Source organism: Ailuropoda melanoleuca, chromosome 3 (genome assembly GCF_002007445.2).
Source record: "Ailuropoda melanoleuca isolate Jingjing chromosome 3, ASM200744v2, whole genome shotgun sequence".
In the NCBI taxonomy this organism is placed as follows: Eukaryota; Metazoa; Chordata; class Mammalia; order Carnivora; family Ursidae; genus Ailuropoda; species Ailuropoda melanoleuca.
Genome location: NC_048220.1, coordinates 119101361 through 119116569, shown reverse-complemented (window position 1 = coordinate 119116569; position 15209 = coordinate 119101361). Strand labels below are relative to the sequence as shown.

Below are 15209 nucleotides of genomic sequence, written 5' to 3'. Positions count from 1 at the left end.
TTTTCCATGAGCTTTACCATCAGATAGGTTAGGTTAGGAGTATTTTATTATATTCTCTTTCTGTATAATTTCCACTCCTTGTTCGAAGAACTGGGATCTTGTCATTCCAAGTCTGGTTGATCCATCGGAGTGCTGTGTGTTTCTGCCTCTCCTTGCCCCAATGGTAGGTGTATGAGTAGTCTATCCCCACCAGTCACTTGGCTCAAGCATTTTTCTTGAAATCTCCTGAACTCACATTTCTCTCAAGGTTTATATAAACAGACCCATAGAGCATAGATAGGAAGGAAAAGGAAACAGGATTGTCTAGGCAGTAAGAAGAAAGGGACAAGAGTTGATGACCTTAAAACATGATTTTGAGAGCACACAACTGCTAGAATCTCAGGCTCTGCAAGTTCCTGGGCCATGTCTCCTTGTCCCACAGTCTTCAACCTTGGAGCCTTAATGATAGTTTATTCCAATCTCCTCTTTAACAGATAAATCAGCAGAGATCTAAATGGGTGTAGTGACTTGGCCAAGTTCACGCAGCCGGTTAGAGACTCCCCAGGTAGATTGTGGCCCCTTGAACTCCACCATGAACTCAAACACTGCTCTGAGAAAGTGACAAACCTTGCCACATGGACCACAAGTTTAAATTTTGTGAGCCATCTCCCCATTGGTCACCAAAGAGCCTCAAAAGCTCCAGCAATTCAGGGTCAGTATGCCATCCCCCAGCTGGCCTTTGGAAGGACTTTTTGGGGAACAAAATGCCACAGTCTGACCATGACATTTGATTCAGAACATTTGGTCCCTGGACACATGGCATAATATCAAAATGGCTGCTATTAAATAATACCTCAGTTAACCAGAATGTTTATAACTAAAGGTGTTTCCGTTCTCACTTTGGTTCTTCCTGGGAGCAGGATTTGATGAGATAATTACCAAATTTAAAAATCCCATTGTTTGACAAAAGGACAGATGAGTTGAATTTGAGACTTCCCTGAAAAAGATGAACTACATGGGCCCCACATAGGGATGACAGTATGTCCCACTTCAAGTCATAAAAGCCACGAAAACCTTTCTTTTTATCCATTTGCTGCTTAGTTCAATACATCTTTACCTTAGACCCAATGAAAAAGTATTTAAGAAGCAAACTTACTATTCGAGAAATTTTTCAAATGACCATTATTTTCTTTGCAGGAATATGTTCCCTCCAAATCTGGTGGAAGCCTGCTTTAAACAGGTAAACACTCTATAGCCACTAATTCACTTTTGAAATTCCTCTTTGGCATACCACACAGATGGGACCCTCTCGTTTATTTTATTTTATTTTTTCCGTTTCTCCGCAGTAAGAACACTCTTGCCAACCAGATAGAAAGCACTCAGGTTTTCTGGGGAATTTGCAAGGGGTGGGGAGGTCTTACTTTGTATTGAAGGCTTATTAGTTGCCAGATACTCTAAATCTTGCATACAAATAGCTCATTGAGTCTCTGTTAATTATTAAGAAGGCCAATCAGAACATTCCCTCCCTCTCTATGCTTCCACATTCCACAAACAAAAGCCCACCAAGCAAACAAACTCCAGTATAAACACATTTACAACTTGCTTTAAAGATTAGGGAGATTATTCAAGTTTCTGGGTTTAATTCTAAAAATCAATGGGTTGTTTTTTAGAAGTCTACTAAGGGCCTTATAGATTCTAAAGGAGGAACCGTATCATTTCTTGAATGCCTGCTATGTGCCAAGCACTAATGTTGTATTTGGTCCTCACATGAATGGAACGGGTATCATTGCCTTCATTTCATTGATGAGGCAACTCATCTATGCTAATTCAGAAGGATTATTTAATAGGCACAAGATCTCACAAGTAATAAGTGGTAGATTCAGAATTCAGATTCATCACGTGGACTGCAAATTCTGCCCTCTTCCTGCTCCTGCATTCTGCTTCCTGGAGAGGGAAGAGACACCCGCTTGGAAGCTATAGTGAGGTCCAGTTCCTTTTAGCCCATATCTACTCGATTCTCGGCTCTCTGTGTTACGGATACAAATACATTTTACTGTTAGGGGGTAAAGTTCATTGTAACGTCACCTGAATAAAAAAGCTTTGTTGCCCAAAATATTAAAAGGAAAACAATTAGACATTCTGGGTTAAGTAATAGTTCCCTGGCATTTCTCCAGGTGGTGTCACTTCACCCTAGTTGTAATCCCCTAACCCTTCTCCTTAGGATCTCTAAAGCAAACAAAAGAAAATCCCACCTCTATGGAGGACTAACTTTTATACATTCAAGTCATGCTTTGGTTCCCTCCCCTCTTTTTAAAATTTTTAGTGACTATTTTTAATAGGTAACGCATGCACACACTGCAAAATTCAAACAGAATCCTTTCTTATAAAAGAGAGTCTAAGAAGCCAAAATCAAATTTTCTTTATTCAAAACCTGCAATAACCATAAATAATAAACCCCTTTCAATCCAACCAGCCAACCCCAGCACCACGGGGCAGACTATTCTAGTTAGTTAGCTGGCACTGGGCAACATCAAAAGTGCTGATTTCTAGCAGCACTGGGAAAAGTGCTGACTCGAGCAGATTAATTGTATTTGGTTTTGGATTGCATTTACAAGATTTTGAAAGGGAAGCAAATGTATCTTCCCAGATCTATTTGTCTTAGACCAGAATGCAAATGAGGTTGCAATTTCTGTAGGCTACAAACTGTGTCTGAGGGGAAAGAGTTGGAGCCATAGGAAAGGCTAATCAGGATAGGAAACCTAGACAATCCATAAAATGCATAAGCATCCCAATGAAATAGAGATTGGAGAGTTGGCTGGAACAGGAGACTAAAATGGGCCAGTTTCTTTGTTACTTAGAATTGCCAGCAGTATCAATGATTGTTCAGGGATGTGTCTATAGTATTGACAGCTGGCTGTGTCCTTATTGGAGAGTAGTGGTTTCCCACTGGACAAAAAAGTCTCCCATTCACTCTTGGTAGAGAAATGGCCCAGCACTTCATGTACAGCTGTGTGTTCTTCCCCTGGACTGTAGACCCAGTCAGCATCCGTACATCATTACTCTCTGATCCTTTACTACTGTCAACATAAAGGCCGGGGATTCTACTCTCATTAAAATCATAGATAGATGGATGGGCTTGATTGTTTTATACGGTCACAATCATCGACTCTGCATCTTCTGTCTGGCCCATCTATGCAGAAGCTGTTGGGAAAAGACTAACTTGAGTAAGAAGAGAAATTCCTTTATAGACTTGAGAATTGGGTTGTCACTCTCAGCCATTAATCAAGCATCTATTGATAGTATCAGAAATGCCTTGATTCTATCAGAAATGCCTTGAAGACAGTTGTTTTGAGATTTTTAAATTTTTTTAAATTTCACTAAGTTTTGTTTTAATTCTAGTATAGTTAACATACAGTGTTGCGTTAATTTCAGGTATACCATACAGTGATTCAACAGTTCTATACATTATTCAGTACTCATCACGATGAGTGTACTCTTTAATTCCCATCACCTGTTGCCCCCCTTTCCTATCCCCCGCACCCCTTCCTCTGATAACCATCTGTTTGTTCTCTATAGCTAAGAGTCTGTTTCTTGGTTTGTCTTTCTCTTTTTTTGGTTTTTGTTTCTTAAGTATCTGTCTTTCTCTTACTGACTTCGCTCAGCATTACACTCTCTCGATCCATCCATGTCGTTGCAAATGGCAAGATTTCATTCTTTTTATGGCTGAATAATAGTCCATGTGGTAAATGTATACACCACATCTTCTTCATGCATTCACCTGTTGATGGACACTTGGCTTGCTTCCATAATTTGGCTATTGTAGATAATGCTGCTATAAATGTAGGTGCATAGGGGATTTTAAATTTTTAATGTTCACTGAAATCTCCAGCTAAGTCTGGTCCCCAAAGGGCTTTGTTACTGAGCACCATTAGCCAACCTTAGTGTCGCACTTTAAAATTTACAAGGTATTCTCATATATTCTGCTTAATTTGATCACCACAACAACCCTGTGAGATAGAACCACTGTGGTTATTTCTGTTTCACCGATGTAAGTAAGACCAAAATGACGAGTGGTGATTTGTTCATGATCCCATAGCATGATCCTATAGATAGTAAAGGGACGATGTGAATATTTGGATTTAAAAGCCCATTTTAGCCATTTTTTTTAGGGTTTCAGAAGAAGGCAAAAGCACATGTATATGTTTAGTTCAGACTCTTGAACCAGATCCCTCTTTCCTGTTACGATTTGTCTTGCATTGGGTGTGTGTGTGTCTGTCTGTGCTGAGGAAGTAGTGGAGGCTTGTCCCAGATGAGATGTGAGATACCTTCGGTAACAGTAGTCTCTGAATGCAAGCTCATGTATATCATTAGAGAAAATCTGGAAAATAAGAAAGTAAAAAGAAAAGAAAAATCACCTCTAATCCCTGTTGTGCCTTTTCTTTTTTAAGTTTAAAACCAACTATGAGAAGAGAAGCTTTAAGGTGCCCATCCAGTCCAATGAAACGCTCGTGGGTGCCGTGATAAACAACGTGTCAGAGGCCATGGAGACTCTTACAAGGATCAGAGAGGAGTTGGTCCCGGTTCCAGGCTCTGTGAATGGGGTCAATGCCCTGGGACTGGTTGTCTTCTCCATGTGCTTTGGATTTGTGATTGGCAACATGAAAGAGCAGGGGCAAGCCCTGAGAGAGTTCTTTGATTCTCTTAATGAAGCCATCATGAGATTGGTAGCGGTGATAATGTGGTACGTATTTCCATTTGCTATATACGCTGTCTACAGGTGCTTATTGCCATCAGCATGGGTTCTGTACTGAGGAAGATGCCACCAGGCAGGATAGCCAGTTGCAACAATCTCACTGGGGTAAGCACAAGAAATTCAATGATTGTCGGGGCCTGTAGTAACCTTGTATCCTATCTGTAAGCCGCTCTTAATAAGTTTGCTTTCTTGTTGTTGAAAAGTGTCTACTTCTTCACTCCAGGGCTAGTGGGATGCCATTCCTCATTCCTTCATTTTGTATCTATTTAGTTATTCATTCAGTATATATTTATTAAGTGTCTACTATATACCAAGCGTACAATGCCCACACTCTGAACATAGCAATGAAGAAAACAGACATGGATGTCCCAGAACTTAGTCTTTTAAGGGATATAGAAAAATAAACAAATCAACCAAATGCTTTAGTAACAAGTGCTGTGAAAAAATAAAACAGCAGATTTTATTTTATGTGATGTGATAAAAAGTGGGGAGGAAGCACAAAATTTGCCTTGGATTCTGGCCTCTGAGGAGGTGACTTTTTTGCTAAGATCTGAATGACTCAGAGAAACTAGCCACACAATGTGCCAAGAGAAGAGCATTCACAGTAGAGGGCAAAGCACATGTAGAGGCCCCTTGACTGTCAGAAAAAGCGAGATCTCCTCTCCTCCATTTTTAGCCCTCGGAAAGAAACGTAACATCATGGCAGTCCTGCTGCCTGCCCAAAGGACTCATGGGAAGTGTTAGAGAATGCCAATCCACAATTCATAACAAAACTTCCTTCAAGTAAAGTTGAGAGTAGGACACAAAGGAAAAGACTAAATCTGCAGAGGAACATTGACCTTGGAAAGTAAATTCTCCCCAGCTGGGAGAGAACCCTTTGATTGGTTTAGGCCTCATGTGGGGGTTGCTTTCCCTTTATCCTTTATTTCTAATCCAGACTCCTTCTTGGCACTGGTAGGAGGAAGGCATCCATTTCTAAGAAAAGTACTCACCAACATGATTAAAAATACCCTTTGTCTTTATGGCCACCAAAGCCCAGAGAAATCCATTTTTCAGGAGCTTGTACGAGGTGGATATGAACTTGGGCACGAAGGCTGATTAGAATGTGATCTCCACAGGAGCCCTCGGTTGAAATCCTGGGGCCCCTCCTCTGAAATCCTGGCAGAGCTGAAAGTGGACATTTATCTTCATATTATTAAAATGCCTCCACCTTTCACCTCTTTCATGAAAGAAACCCATTCAAGGCTGCTGAATGAACCTCGCATGTAGCTTTCAAGCTGTACATTTCGCCTGCACATTCAACATAGAGTTATTACTTTTCTGAAAACAGGTACTCTTATAATTTCCTGGCCTGTGTTTTGAAAGGACTTTTAAAAAGAAGCATTGTATTTTCAACTTGAAATAAGACCTCCACAGTTCCCAGCAGACCCTTCGCCTTAAGGGTGATTGGCCCCTCTGTTTTTGGTTGCAGTTTACCTCGCCCATCAGACAAAGGGAGTTGAAAGCGGGGCAGAGGGACCTTTATGCAACAAAGGTGGTTTTACATACAAGTTATTTTGTGCCTCAGTTGTTCCTTCTTGCTGGTCTGCAGGGGGAAGATGACAAATGTCAGTAGCAGCCTGTGGGTGATAATTACTTAATTAGAACACCTATAACCTGATCGTGGTAATACACACATGCACATTATTAATTTTAGTAGCTTTGCATTTAGTATATAGTTGCCTTCAGTCTGTGGAAAATGGTACTAGTTTTCCATTCCCACTATAGCATAAAACTTACTCTCAGAGTAAATTTATTTAAGAGTTGATTTGAGGACTAATACTAAGTAATATTGTAAGTGGCATGTTACATGGGAAAAGAAAGACTTTTAAGAGAGATGATTGCAAATCTAAAACACGGAAATGGTATTGTGTGCATCTTGCTTTAACTTGGAAATCGGGCTCTGATATGGGAAATGCTCCCAAAAGTCTGGATATTGGGTCAGTGGATTCTGGCTGTTCAGAGTACTTATAAGGAGAACAGGAGGCAGGGGGAGTTGGGTGGCATCTGAGGACCACAAAAGTAACCCAGGTGGGGTGAAAGGAGAGTGATCTAGAAAAAAGAAGTGAGTTTAAAAACCTCTGTACCTGTCTTTTTTCATAGGCTCAGGAGAAAAGAAAAAAAAATTGTGACCTAGAGAAATTCTGAGTGAGAGGAAGGCCTTATTATGCGTTATTTATATTTAAAAAAAAAAAGAACTTAACAATTTCTGCAAGTTCTAATAGTATCCTGGGCACAGAAAGTTTGGCTATCAACTCTCTGTCGTGTTTTCTTGTCACTTGGTCGTTTCTGTGGAATAGCTCGTTGGAAACCAGACTTCCAACCGTGCCTGTGTTGCTTCTGCATAGGTACGCCCCTCTGGGCATCCTCTTCCTGATTGCAGGGAAAATTGTTGAGATGGAAGACATGGGAGTGATTGGGGGGCAGCTTGCCATGTACACGGTTACCGTCATCGTCGGCCTGCTCATTCACGCCGTCATTGTCTTACCCCTCCTCTACTTCTTGGTAACGCGGAAGAACCCTTGGGTTTTTATCGGAGGGTTGCTGCAAGCACTCATCACGGCTCTCGGAACCTCCTCCAGGTACGTACATATGTGTGTCTTACTCCTATCAGAAAATGTATCTCAAGCTTAACTTTGATCCAGAATCCTGGTAGTGGGGGGGGGTGGGGGGGGCGGTTCTCGGTTTTACACTTCCGGGTATATGAATTGGTATTTTCACGCAGGTGCTAATCAGACCTAGTTGGGATTCAGGGAATGGTTGGCTGTATACCCTTTGGGGAGACATATGGAAATCAGCTCTTCCTTGCCTGCCCACCGTCCTCTCTCTCTTCCAGCTGACCTGTGCCTGAGGGAAAGATGGCAGTCACTCAGCACAGGTGTGGGGAGAGGGGAATAATCACAAGTATGCCTCACAGAAGAACCCAGGAGTAGGAGAGCTGCCACATAACCCAGGGAAGCGACCCACACGGTTCTAACCCCGTTCCCCTATTTATACAAGTGCTGACTTAGTTCCCTTTAAATTAGGGCATGGGAGAGGAAGGAACTCTGTCCAAAATACCAAACATACAGTTGTGGTCTAAAAGATCTGGACGGTCAGCTGACACGCCCTTTTTTTTTTTTTTTTTTTTTTTTTTTTTAACCATTCTCAGTTCTGCTACCCTACCCATCACCTTCAAGTGCTTGGAAGAGAACAATGGTGTGGACAAACGTGTCACCAGATTCGTGCTCCCAGTGGGGGCCACCATCAACATGGATGGGACCGCCCTCTATGAGGCTTTGGCTGCCATTTTCATCGCTCAAGTTAACAACTTCGAGCTGAACTTTGGACAGATCATTACAATCAGGTATGAGGAAAATTCTACACAACATTTTCTTAAGAATGACTTTAAATGATGAGATGATTGAGGATTGGATGAAGAAACTGGTTGGAAAGGGGATCGAACATAAACAGGAGGTTGGGGTTTGTGGCAGTAGATTTACTTTTGATATTTAGATATTTTTATTCATTTTTTTAAAAAAAGTACAGATGTACACATTTATTAATAATGAAGTTCTAATGATACAGAAATGTAGAAGTCAAAAAAAATGTAACTTTCCTGCCACCATCACCCCCCCATCTTTCTGTAGCTCACCACTATTAATGTTTGGGGTATAAAGACCTTTTCCTACACCTAGACACACATACAGTCTTTGTATAATTAATAGAATCATGCCATACATACTGCTTGTCACTGGATTGATTTATCAGTGTACCGTCAATAAAACATCTAACTCTTTCCTTTTAAAATCTACAGAATACATAGTATGGATATTTCTTTTTTAAAAATGTTAGATTATTCTTCAGTTTTAAAAGGCATTAAAATATGTTGGCTTTTATTGCCAGTATTAAAAAACTAAAATACACTTGAAAAACGGGATTAGCATTTTCTCTTGGGTTAATTTTTAGGCAGTATGAAATAGGTGAGAGACCCCATTGACAAACAGGTTGAGAATTTTATTTCTATGGACTGCTTTTTTAACTATTATATTTGAGGTGTCTAGTGAAAGGTAATGTTCCTTTCCATACCTTCCCCTAATTTTTCAGTTTCCTTCTCCAGAGGCAGCCACTGTTGCTTGCTAATTTCTTTAATGTTCTTCTGGAGGTAGCCCATGCATATGCATGTGTATATGTGATTATAATCCCCTGTTTTTGCTTACTGAGTGTCCGTTCTACACAACAGACCAATAAGTAAGTGTAAGGGAGACTTTAAGCCTCGCAAGCCAGATCAGACTCTACTGTTCATTGTGTGTGTTTTAATAATCATTAGCAATTTATTTTGGATATCAAAATAAGTCAGATTTTTTCACAACTCTTTATTATAAAAATTATCTTACAAACGGAAAGTTGAAATAATAATTACAACAAACATCTACCAAGATCCAAGAATTGTTAACATTTTACCATTTTTGCTTCTTTCTTTCTCTGCCTTCCTTACATTATACATATACATAGTCCAACATGTGTCTCCTGAGAATAAGAATCATTTTTTACAAAACCACAATAGTAAGATTCTTTAAAATACTTTAAGAATATACAGTCTACATCCAAATTTCCCCAGTTGCCCCAAAAATGTCTTTTATAACTTTTTCCCCTAGACCAAGATAAAATCCAGATTTATGGCTTGCATTTGGTTTTCATGTCACTTCAGTCTAGTTTTAATCTCTGTCAGGTCCCCCACTGTGAGTGTGTGTGTGTGTACATATATGTTTATCTAGAAATAAGTTATGTTAGACTCTGTATATATGTTTTGAGTTACTAGAAAACAATAATAGCTGTAGGATGCATTAGATTATAAAAAAAAAAATGAGGCTGGTCACAGCCAGACGTGACTGGCCTGGGCGTTCTGGGAGCCCTGAGCACAGTCTAGCTACACTGGGGCTGGGAGATGAATATCTCAGCTCACCATAACCCATTCGTGGACATACCTTGGCATACTGGTTCAAAAGCCCTGAGTTATAAAAAAGGCTCAGTTGCATGTGACAGAGTAAAACATTATAATAACACGAAGAGTGACTTACTTTCTCTGTTGCTCCACAAAGCCCTCAAGGCTGGTAAGTGTTTCATGCGGTGTAATATGCGGGCTAAGGGACCCAGGCTTTGATTCCATCATCCGTGAGGTAGCGCCCTCGTCCAAACGGTCCAGATAGCTTTTCACCACCTTCAGATCTTAGCCACTGCGAAGCGGAGGAGGACGGAGCCTGCGAGGTGCGTGATCACTTCACCCGTAGCTCATTGACCAGAACTTAGTCTAAGCTCCCAGCCTCTAGTCTTGACGCTGGGCAGCCATAGACCAGATAAAGCTGCTAGTACCATAGAAGAGGAACAATAGAAGGGAACCACAGTAGTCTCTTCTACAGACTTAGTTTTATTAATTCCACTTTATATCGAGGCAGTATTTTACTCCTTATAAAACATTTTCACCTTCTCGCATCAGCCTATATCAAATAGATATTTAACAGAGTGCCAAACAAGGTTGTGTGCCTTACAAGTCAGGTCTGTACTACCTCCATAAAAAATATTTATGGTGGTACAGAAATTTGTTCATGAAGCATTTTGCTCTTGAATTAATTAATTTGATTTTTTTTTCTGACCACATTAACCGTGCAAGTTCAGTAGCTTCAATCCTCTACTCGCATAGAGGAGTTACAGGAAACAAATTGTTATTGTAACTATACAGTATTTTTGACCTTATAAAATATTTTCAGGTTTGTGAAAAAGTCTGTTGGCACCAATGCGTTCATTTAAAAATGGCTATAATACCTAAGGGTTGTTGTGAGGCTCAAATGAGATAAGCCATGCTTAGCATATCCGATGGCACCTAATAAGCCCTTGATAAATATTAGTTAATATTATTGTTAGCTCAGTGGGCTTTTTTTTTTTTTTTTACAGTCTCCTTAAGTTTTTGTAAAGCATATCCTTCTCTGTTAACTTGGCAAGGCAGACACTGCCGCCCCCGTGCGTGGTCTGCAGGACGTACTCTCTGTTTGGGGGGATGTGTACAAATGTTTTATGTTTTGGAACTTCTTTTCACAGCATCACAGCGACGGCTGCCAGTATCGGGGCAGCTGGGATTCCTCAGGCGGGCCTGGTCACCATGGTCATTGTGCTGACGTCTGTGGGCCTGCCCACCGACGACATCACGCTCATCATTGCCGTGGACTGGTTCCTGTGAGTATGCTTGGATGGCCATCCAGCGTGCTGTCGCAAGGCCCCCCTCTGTTACTCCAGGGCACCAGGCAGCTTGGCCTACCTGCCAGAAGGGCTCCACCAAGAGGGGCAGCGTGCCTGTGCCTGTGATTAAATTGCCGTCACTGCTTAGTCCCTGCCCTTATCTAGAGACCCAGCCCCGACGCCAAGTGTGCGTACACGCTTATCAGCCGGTGAGGCACAGCCGGCAAGTACACTTCTCACTCCATAAAGCCATTCAGCGATTGGGAAACTGGCCGTCTGCAAAGCCAACATAAATCAGCAAGGCATTTTCTGAATTGCACAACACATCCCCACGGTGGCCAGAGCAGAACGACAGGCCTCACACGCTGGCTCAGGCCCTCCTCCTTGTGCTTCCCATTCCAATGGCGTAATGCAGTGCAGATGTTCCCGTCTGAACCCAGCAGGGAGAGGGGCGGTCATGCAGTGGGAAGAGCGCTAGCGTCATTAAGTAGAATTGACTGTGGCTCTGGGGAAAGTTCCAAGAAAGGTACCTTCCATCCCCTCAGACCCTAATCTCGGGGGGGGGGGGCCCATCCCTCCTCCATGTTCCCCACGCCCTTCTAGCTGACATCTTTTGTCTCATAAATTCCCTTTCACTTGGAAAAAAAACTTTCCACAGGATGTCCAAAGTGAAGGCCTAGAAGGATGCAGTAGGTGTTGCAGTCTCCTGTGTGTTGCCTTCGCTGGAAGGACTATGAAGAGCTGACGGGTGTGCTGAAGGCACGATAAGTGGGAGGAGGGTAATCAGTTGAGAGCATGAGTCCCACAGTCGCTTGGATCTGTGTTTGCGTCCCAGCCCTGTGTGACGTTGGGCAGGTTCCCCAGCTGTCCTGGTTTCCTCTGTACATGGAGAGGATAATGCCACCCACCTCCCCATGGTGCTTAAGGATTACGGGCAGTGATGCCTGGCATTCCAGCCGCTGTTGGGCCCAGTCAGCACTCAACTACCATGAGGACTTCTATAGTACAGAGCTGTGGTTCTCAAAGCTTTTAGCCTCAGGACCCCTTTACTCTTAAAAATTATCGAGGACCCAAAAAGCTTTTATTATCTGTGTGGGTTATAGCTATCAACACTTATCATATTAGGAAAACAATTTTTTAAATGTTAAATTCATGTAAAGTTTACAATAATAAATGCATTACATCTTAACATAAATAACATTTTTGCAAAAAAAAAAAAATCATTTACCAAACCAAAAATTTAGGGAAAAGAACGATACCGTTTTACCTTTTTGGTATCTCCTTAGTGTCTGGCTTAATACAAGACAGCCGGGGTCTCCTAATTGCTTCTGCGCTCAGTCTGTTGTGGTACCTTTAGTGTTGTGCTGTAATTCTTGCAAAACCCCACCCAGGCATTCATCGGAAAAGGAGAATGAAAGGGCCAAAACCATCTTAGCATTGTAATGACAATAGTTTTGACCTCAGGGGCCATCAGGGGTCTCTGGATCACCCTTTGAAGATGACTGGTATAAAGGAGGGTGAATTGTAGGAAAGACAGGCAAAGAGAAATTTTAAATAGGAGAAAGGGAGAGGCCATGCCCCACTGTTGGTACTGTAGTAATTGAACATTGGTTATCTATGTGTTCTTACAACTTTGAGTAACTACTGTTACAAACAAATGTGTCTATTATGTAATGTTGCCGTTGATTTTAGCAGCATTTTAAAAGATACCTCAATAGATTTAGCAGCTGGTTCAAAATATGAGCTGAAATCACGTGATGTTCATAGGAGCCCCATTTTTTCTGCCCCCCACCCCCCACCTCAGGGACCGCCTCCGCACCACCACTAACGTGCTGGGAGACTCCCTCGGAGCCGGCATTGTGGAGCACTTGTCACGGCACGAGCTGAAGAACCCAGACGTCGAAATGGGTAATTCCGTGATCGAAGAGAACGAAATGAAGAAACCGTATCAGCTGATTGCCCAGGAAAGCGAGACTGAGAAACCCATTGACAGTGAAACCAAGATGTAGACTAACAAAAAATGTTTTCTCCAGCAGCAGGTGTTTGCAAACCATTGTGAAATGTTTCCATCTGTTACAACTCATTCTCTCCAGGAAGCCCCCTTACCTCCCTTTTCCTGGTACTCCGATAGGATTGGGAAGTATTCATCCAAAAACAAGGGAGGATTTCGCGAGTCAGATCAGATCTTACACGTTTATGTGGCCCACAAGACTGTAAATGTGATTTTTTTACAAACTAAAGAGTCAAATAGTGGGCTAAAACATGCTTTTAAATCAACTTTCAAAAGTTAAAAATCCTTCAGAAAACAGTTCAGTTTTAGTATCAAAACAAAACAACTTGATAAACTACAATCGGTTATCAGTGGGAGAGTAGAAGGTTTTTTTTTTCCCTTTCTCTTCTGATTTGTGTCCTTATTTTATTAACAGCAGGGCAGTATGAATACACAGCACAGCTGTGAGGAGTCACATAGAGTGAAATTTCCATGTGGCCATGGGCAGGTTACATCTCATCTCCAGGCCTCAGTGTTCTCATCTGTAAAATGAGTGAGTTCTCCGGACGCCTATATGGTCTCTTCTAGCCCAAACATCCTGTGACGTCATGGAAGAGCCTACCCTCTATTCCTCCTTGGAACATCATGTAGCAAGTATCATTCCATGGAGCATGGGACTTTCAGAAAGGACACTTACTAGGAAGGAACCTTTCTAAGTAGGGGAGGGATGGCTGTATGGTTTACCGGGTCCTGTGTCCAAAATGTCAGTTAAACAAGTCACCAGGCTGGAGGCCATTCCAGGAGTGGAATAATCCATGAAACTCTGCTCAGTTCTTCCCAACAGGGGAAGGATTCCCTTCTTTCGTACTCTCCCCAAACGGAAGGGACTGCTCTGGGACGGATGCCTCCCACCACTCCTCAACCGACTACAGACTTCTAGAAAGTAAAATGTAAGACTAGCAGCCAGCAAGGGTGCCCACGGTCTTACTACAGAACACTAAAGAGCCAGGTAGGAAAGAACGGAGCATGACTGACATTAGAGAGAGGATTTTAAAACCCCAAGATTATACACCATCTTTAAGGAAGAATTTAAAATGGAGAGGTTCGTTTTTTGTTTTTTTTTTAACCTGAAATACTTCTTCTCTTCAGTTCAAAATCATCCCCCAAGGAAGTTTGCCTATCAACATAGAAGGTCACATCTATATTTTTTAAAGAACTCAGATGAATGAGCTCTCTCTGTAATAGAGTTCCGCAAGCTGGGTGGGTGGTCTTTGATTTGAAAAGGTTTTGACTATAAGCAAAAGTTCTTAGAATGAGAGAAACAAGATATTTCTTTGTGTTGGAATTCCACTTAGCAAATTGTTCAAAACCTTCAGCTGGAGTGGGGTTTGGTTTTATTTTGCTTGTGCCCCTGAGAGAAATGGTAGAAGACCAACCAGTATAAAGACACCGCCAATGTGGTTCTAAGAAAAAGCCAGCAGGGGCATCAGTCGCAGGCGACGCAGCTCCCAGCTTTGGAGGAGATTAATTTTTTACCCCCTGAGGAGTATTCATTCAAAGACACGGAGTGGGAGCTCGCAGACAATACCAGCTGTGTTTGAGTTTCCGACTGAAAATGGTGAAGAATGGACTTAATTATGCTAACAGACTGAAAATCTAGACATACACCCCCTGATATACAATTAGATTTTTTATATAGATCGTGAGCGTTACATGTGTACAAAAGTTAACGTTAGGCTGTGGTGGAGTAACCATTTAATGCCGAGGCTCTATTTGGGAAATACACTACAAAAGTTAATATCCATGTCTGTCACCTTGTGACACCAGTAGAGCAAAAAATTAATCATGTCAAATTAATTCTGTTACACAGTGTGATCTTTTTTTATACTAACCATTTCTTATGGAAAGCAAGTCCTCTAGGATGATCCTCTCGCCAGCCCATCACAGGCTCTGCATCGGCATGCACCCCGTGGGGACTGAGAAGCATTACTTTGTAGATGTATTTTCAATAAAGAAAAAATTAGTTTTACATTATGATTTTGTATGTTGTTATTCCTCTCCCCGAAGGAAAATCAGTGTCCCGTCCATGGAAGTACTGTAGTGAGCTCAGGGCAATGCTGGGAAGGGATACCATGCAGATTTTTTTTCGGTGATACTAGGTAACGTTGTGGAAGAACCAGCTGGGGGAGCCAGTCCCAAGGAAATAAGGAAGGACACGTGCTCTCCCTGCCCAGC

At 41.8% G+C, this 15209-nt stretch overlaps 1 protein-coding gene across 3 annotated transcripts in view; it reads left to right on the top strand.

The window, feature by feature from the left end:
• The window catches only part of SLC1A3 (solute carrier family 1 member 3), a 76631-nt gene extending 61623 nt beyond the window's left edge, over window positions 1-15008 (top strand). For 2 of the 3 annotated variants that reach the window (XM_002923368.4, XM_019803933.2), the window contains 6 exons: window positions 1177-1219; window positions 4428-4720; window positions 7120-7353; window positions 7923-8117; window positions 10847-10981; window positions 12789-12993. In XM_002923368.4, the coding sequence (XP_002923414.1) occupies window positions 1177-1219; window positions 4428-4720; window positions 7120-7353; window positions 7923-8117; window positions 10847-10981; window positions 12789-12993 (1105 nt within the window). Of the gene's footprint in view, window positions 1-1176; window positions 1220-4427; window positions 4721-7119; window positions 7354-7922; window positions 8118-10846; window positions 10982-12788 lie in introns of all 3 variants that reach the window. The other variant, XM_034657011.1, reaches the window with a different exon arrangement.
• Window positions 15009-15209: the final 201 nt, after the last annotated feature.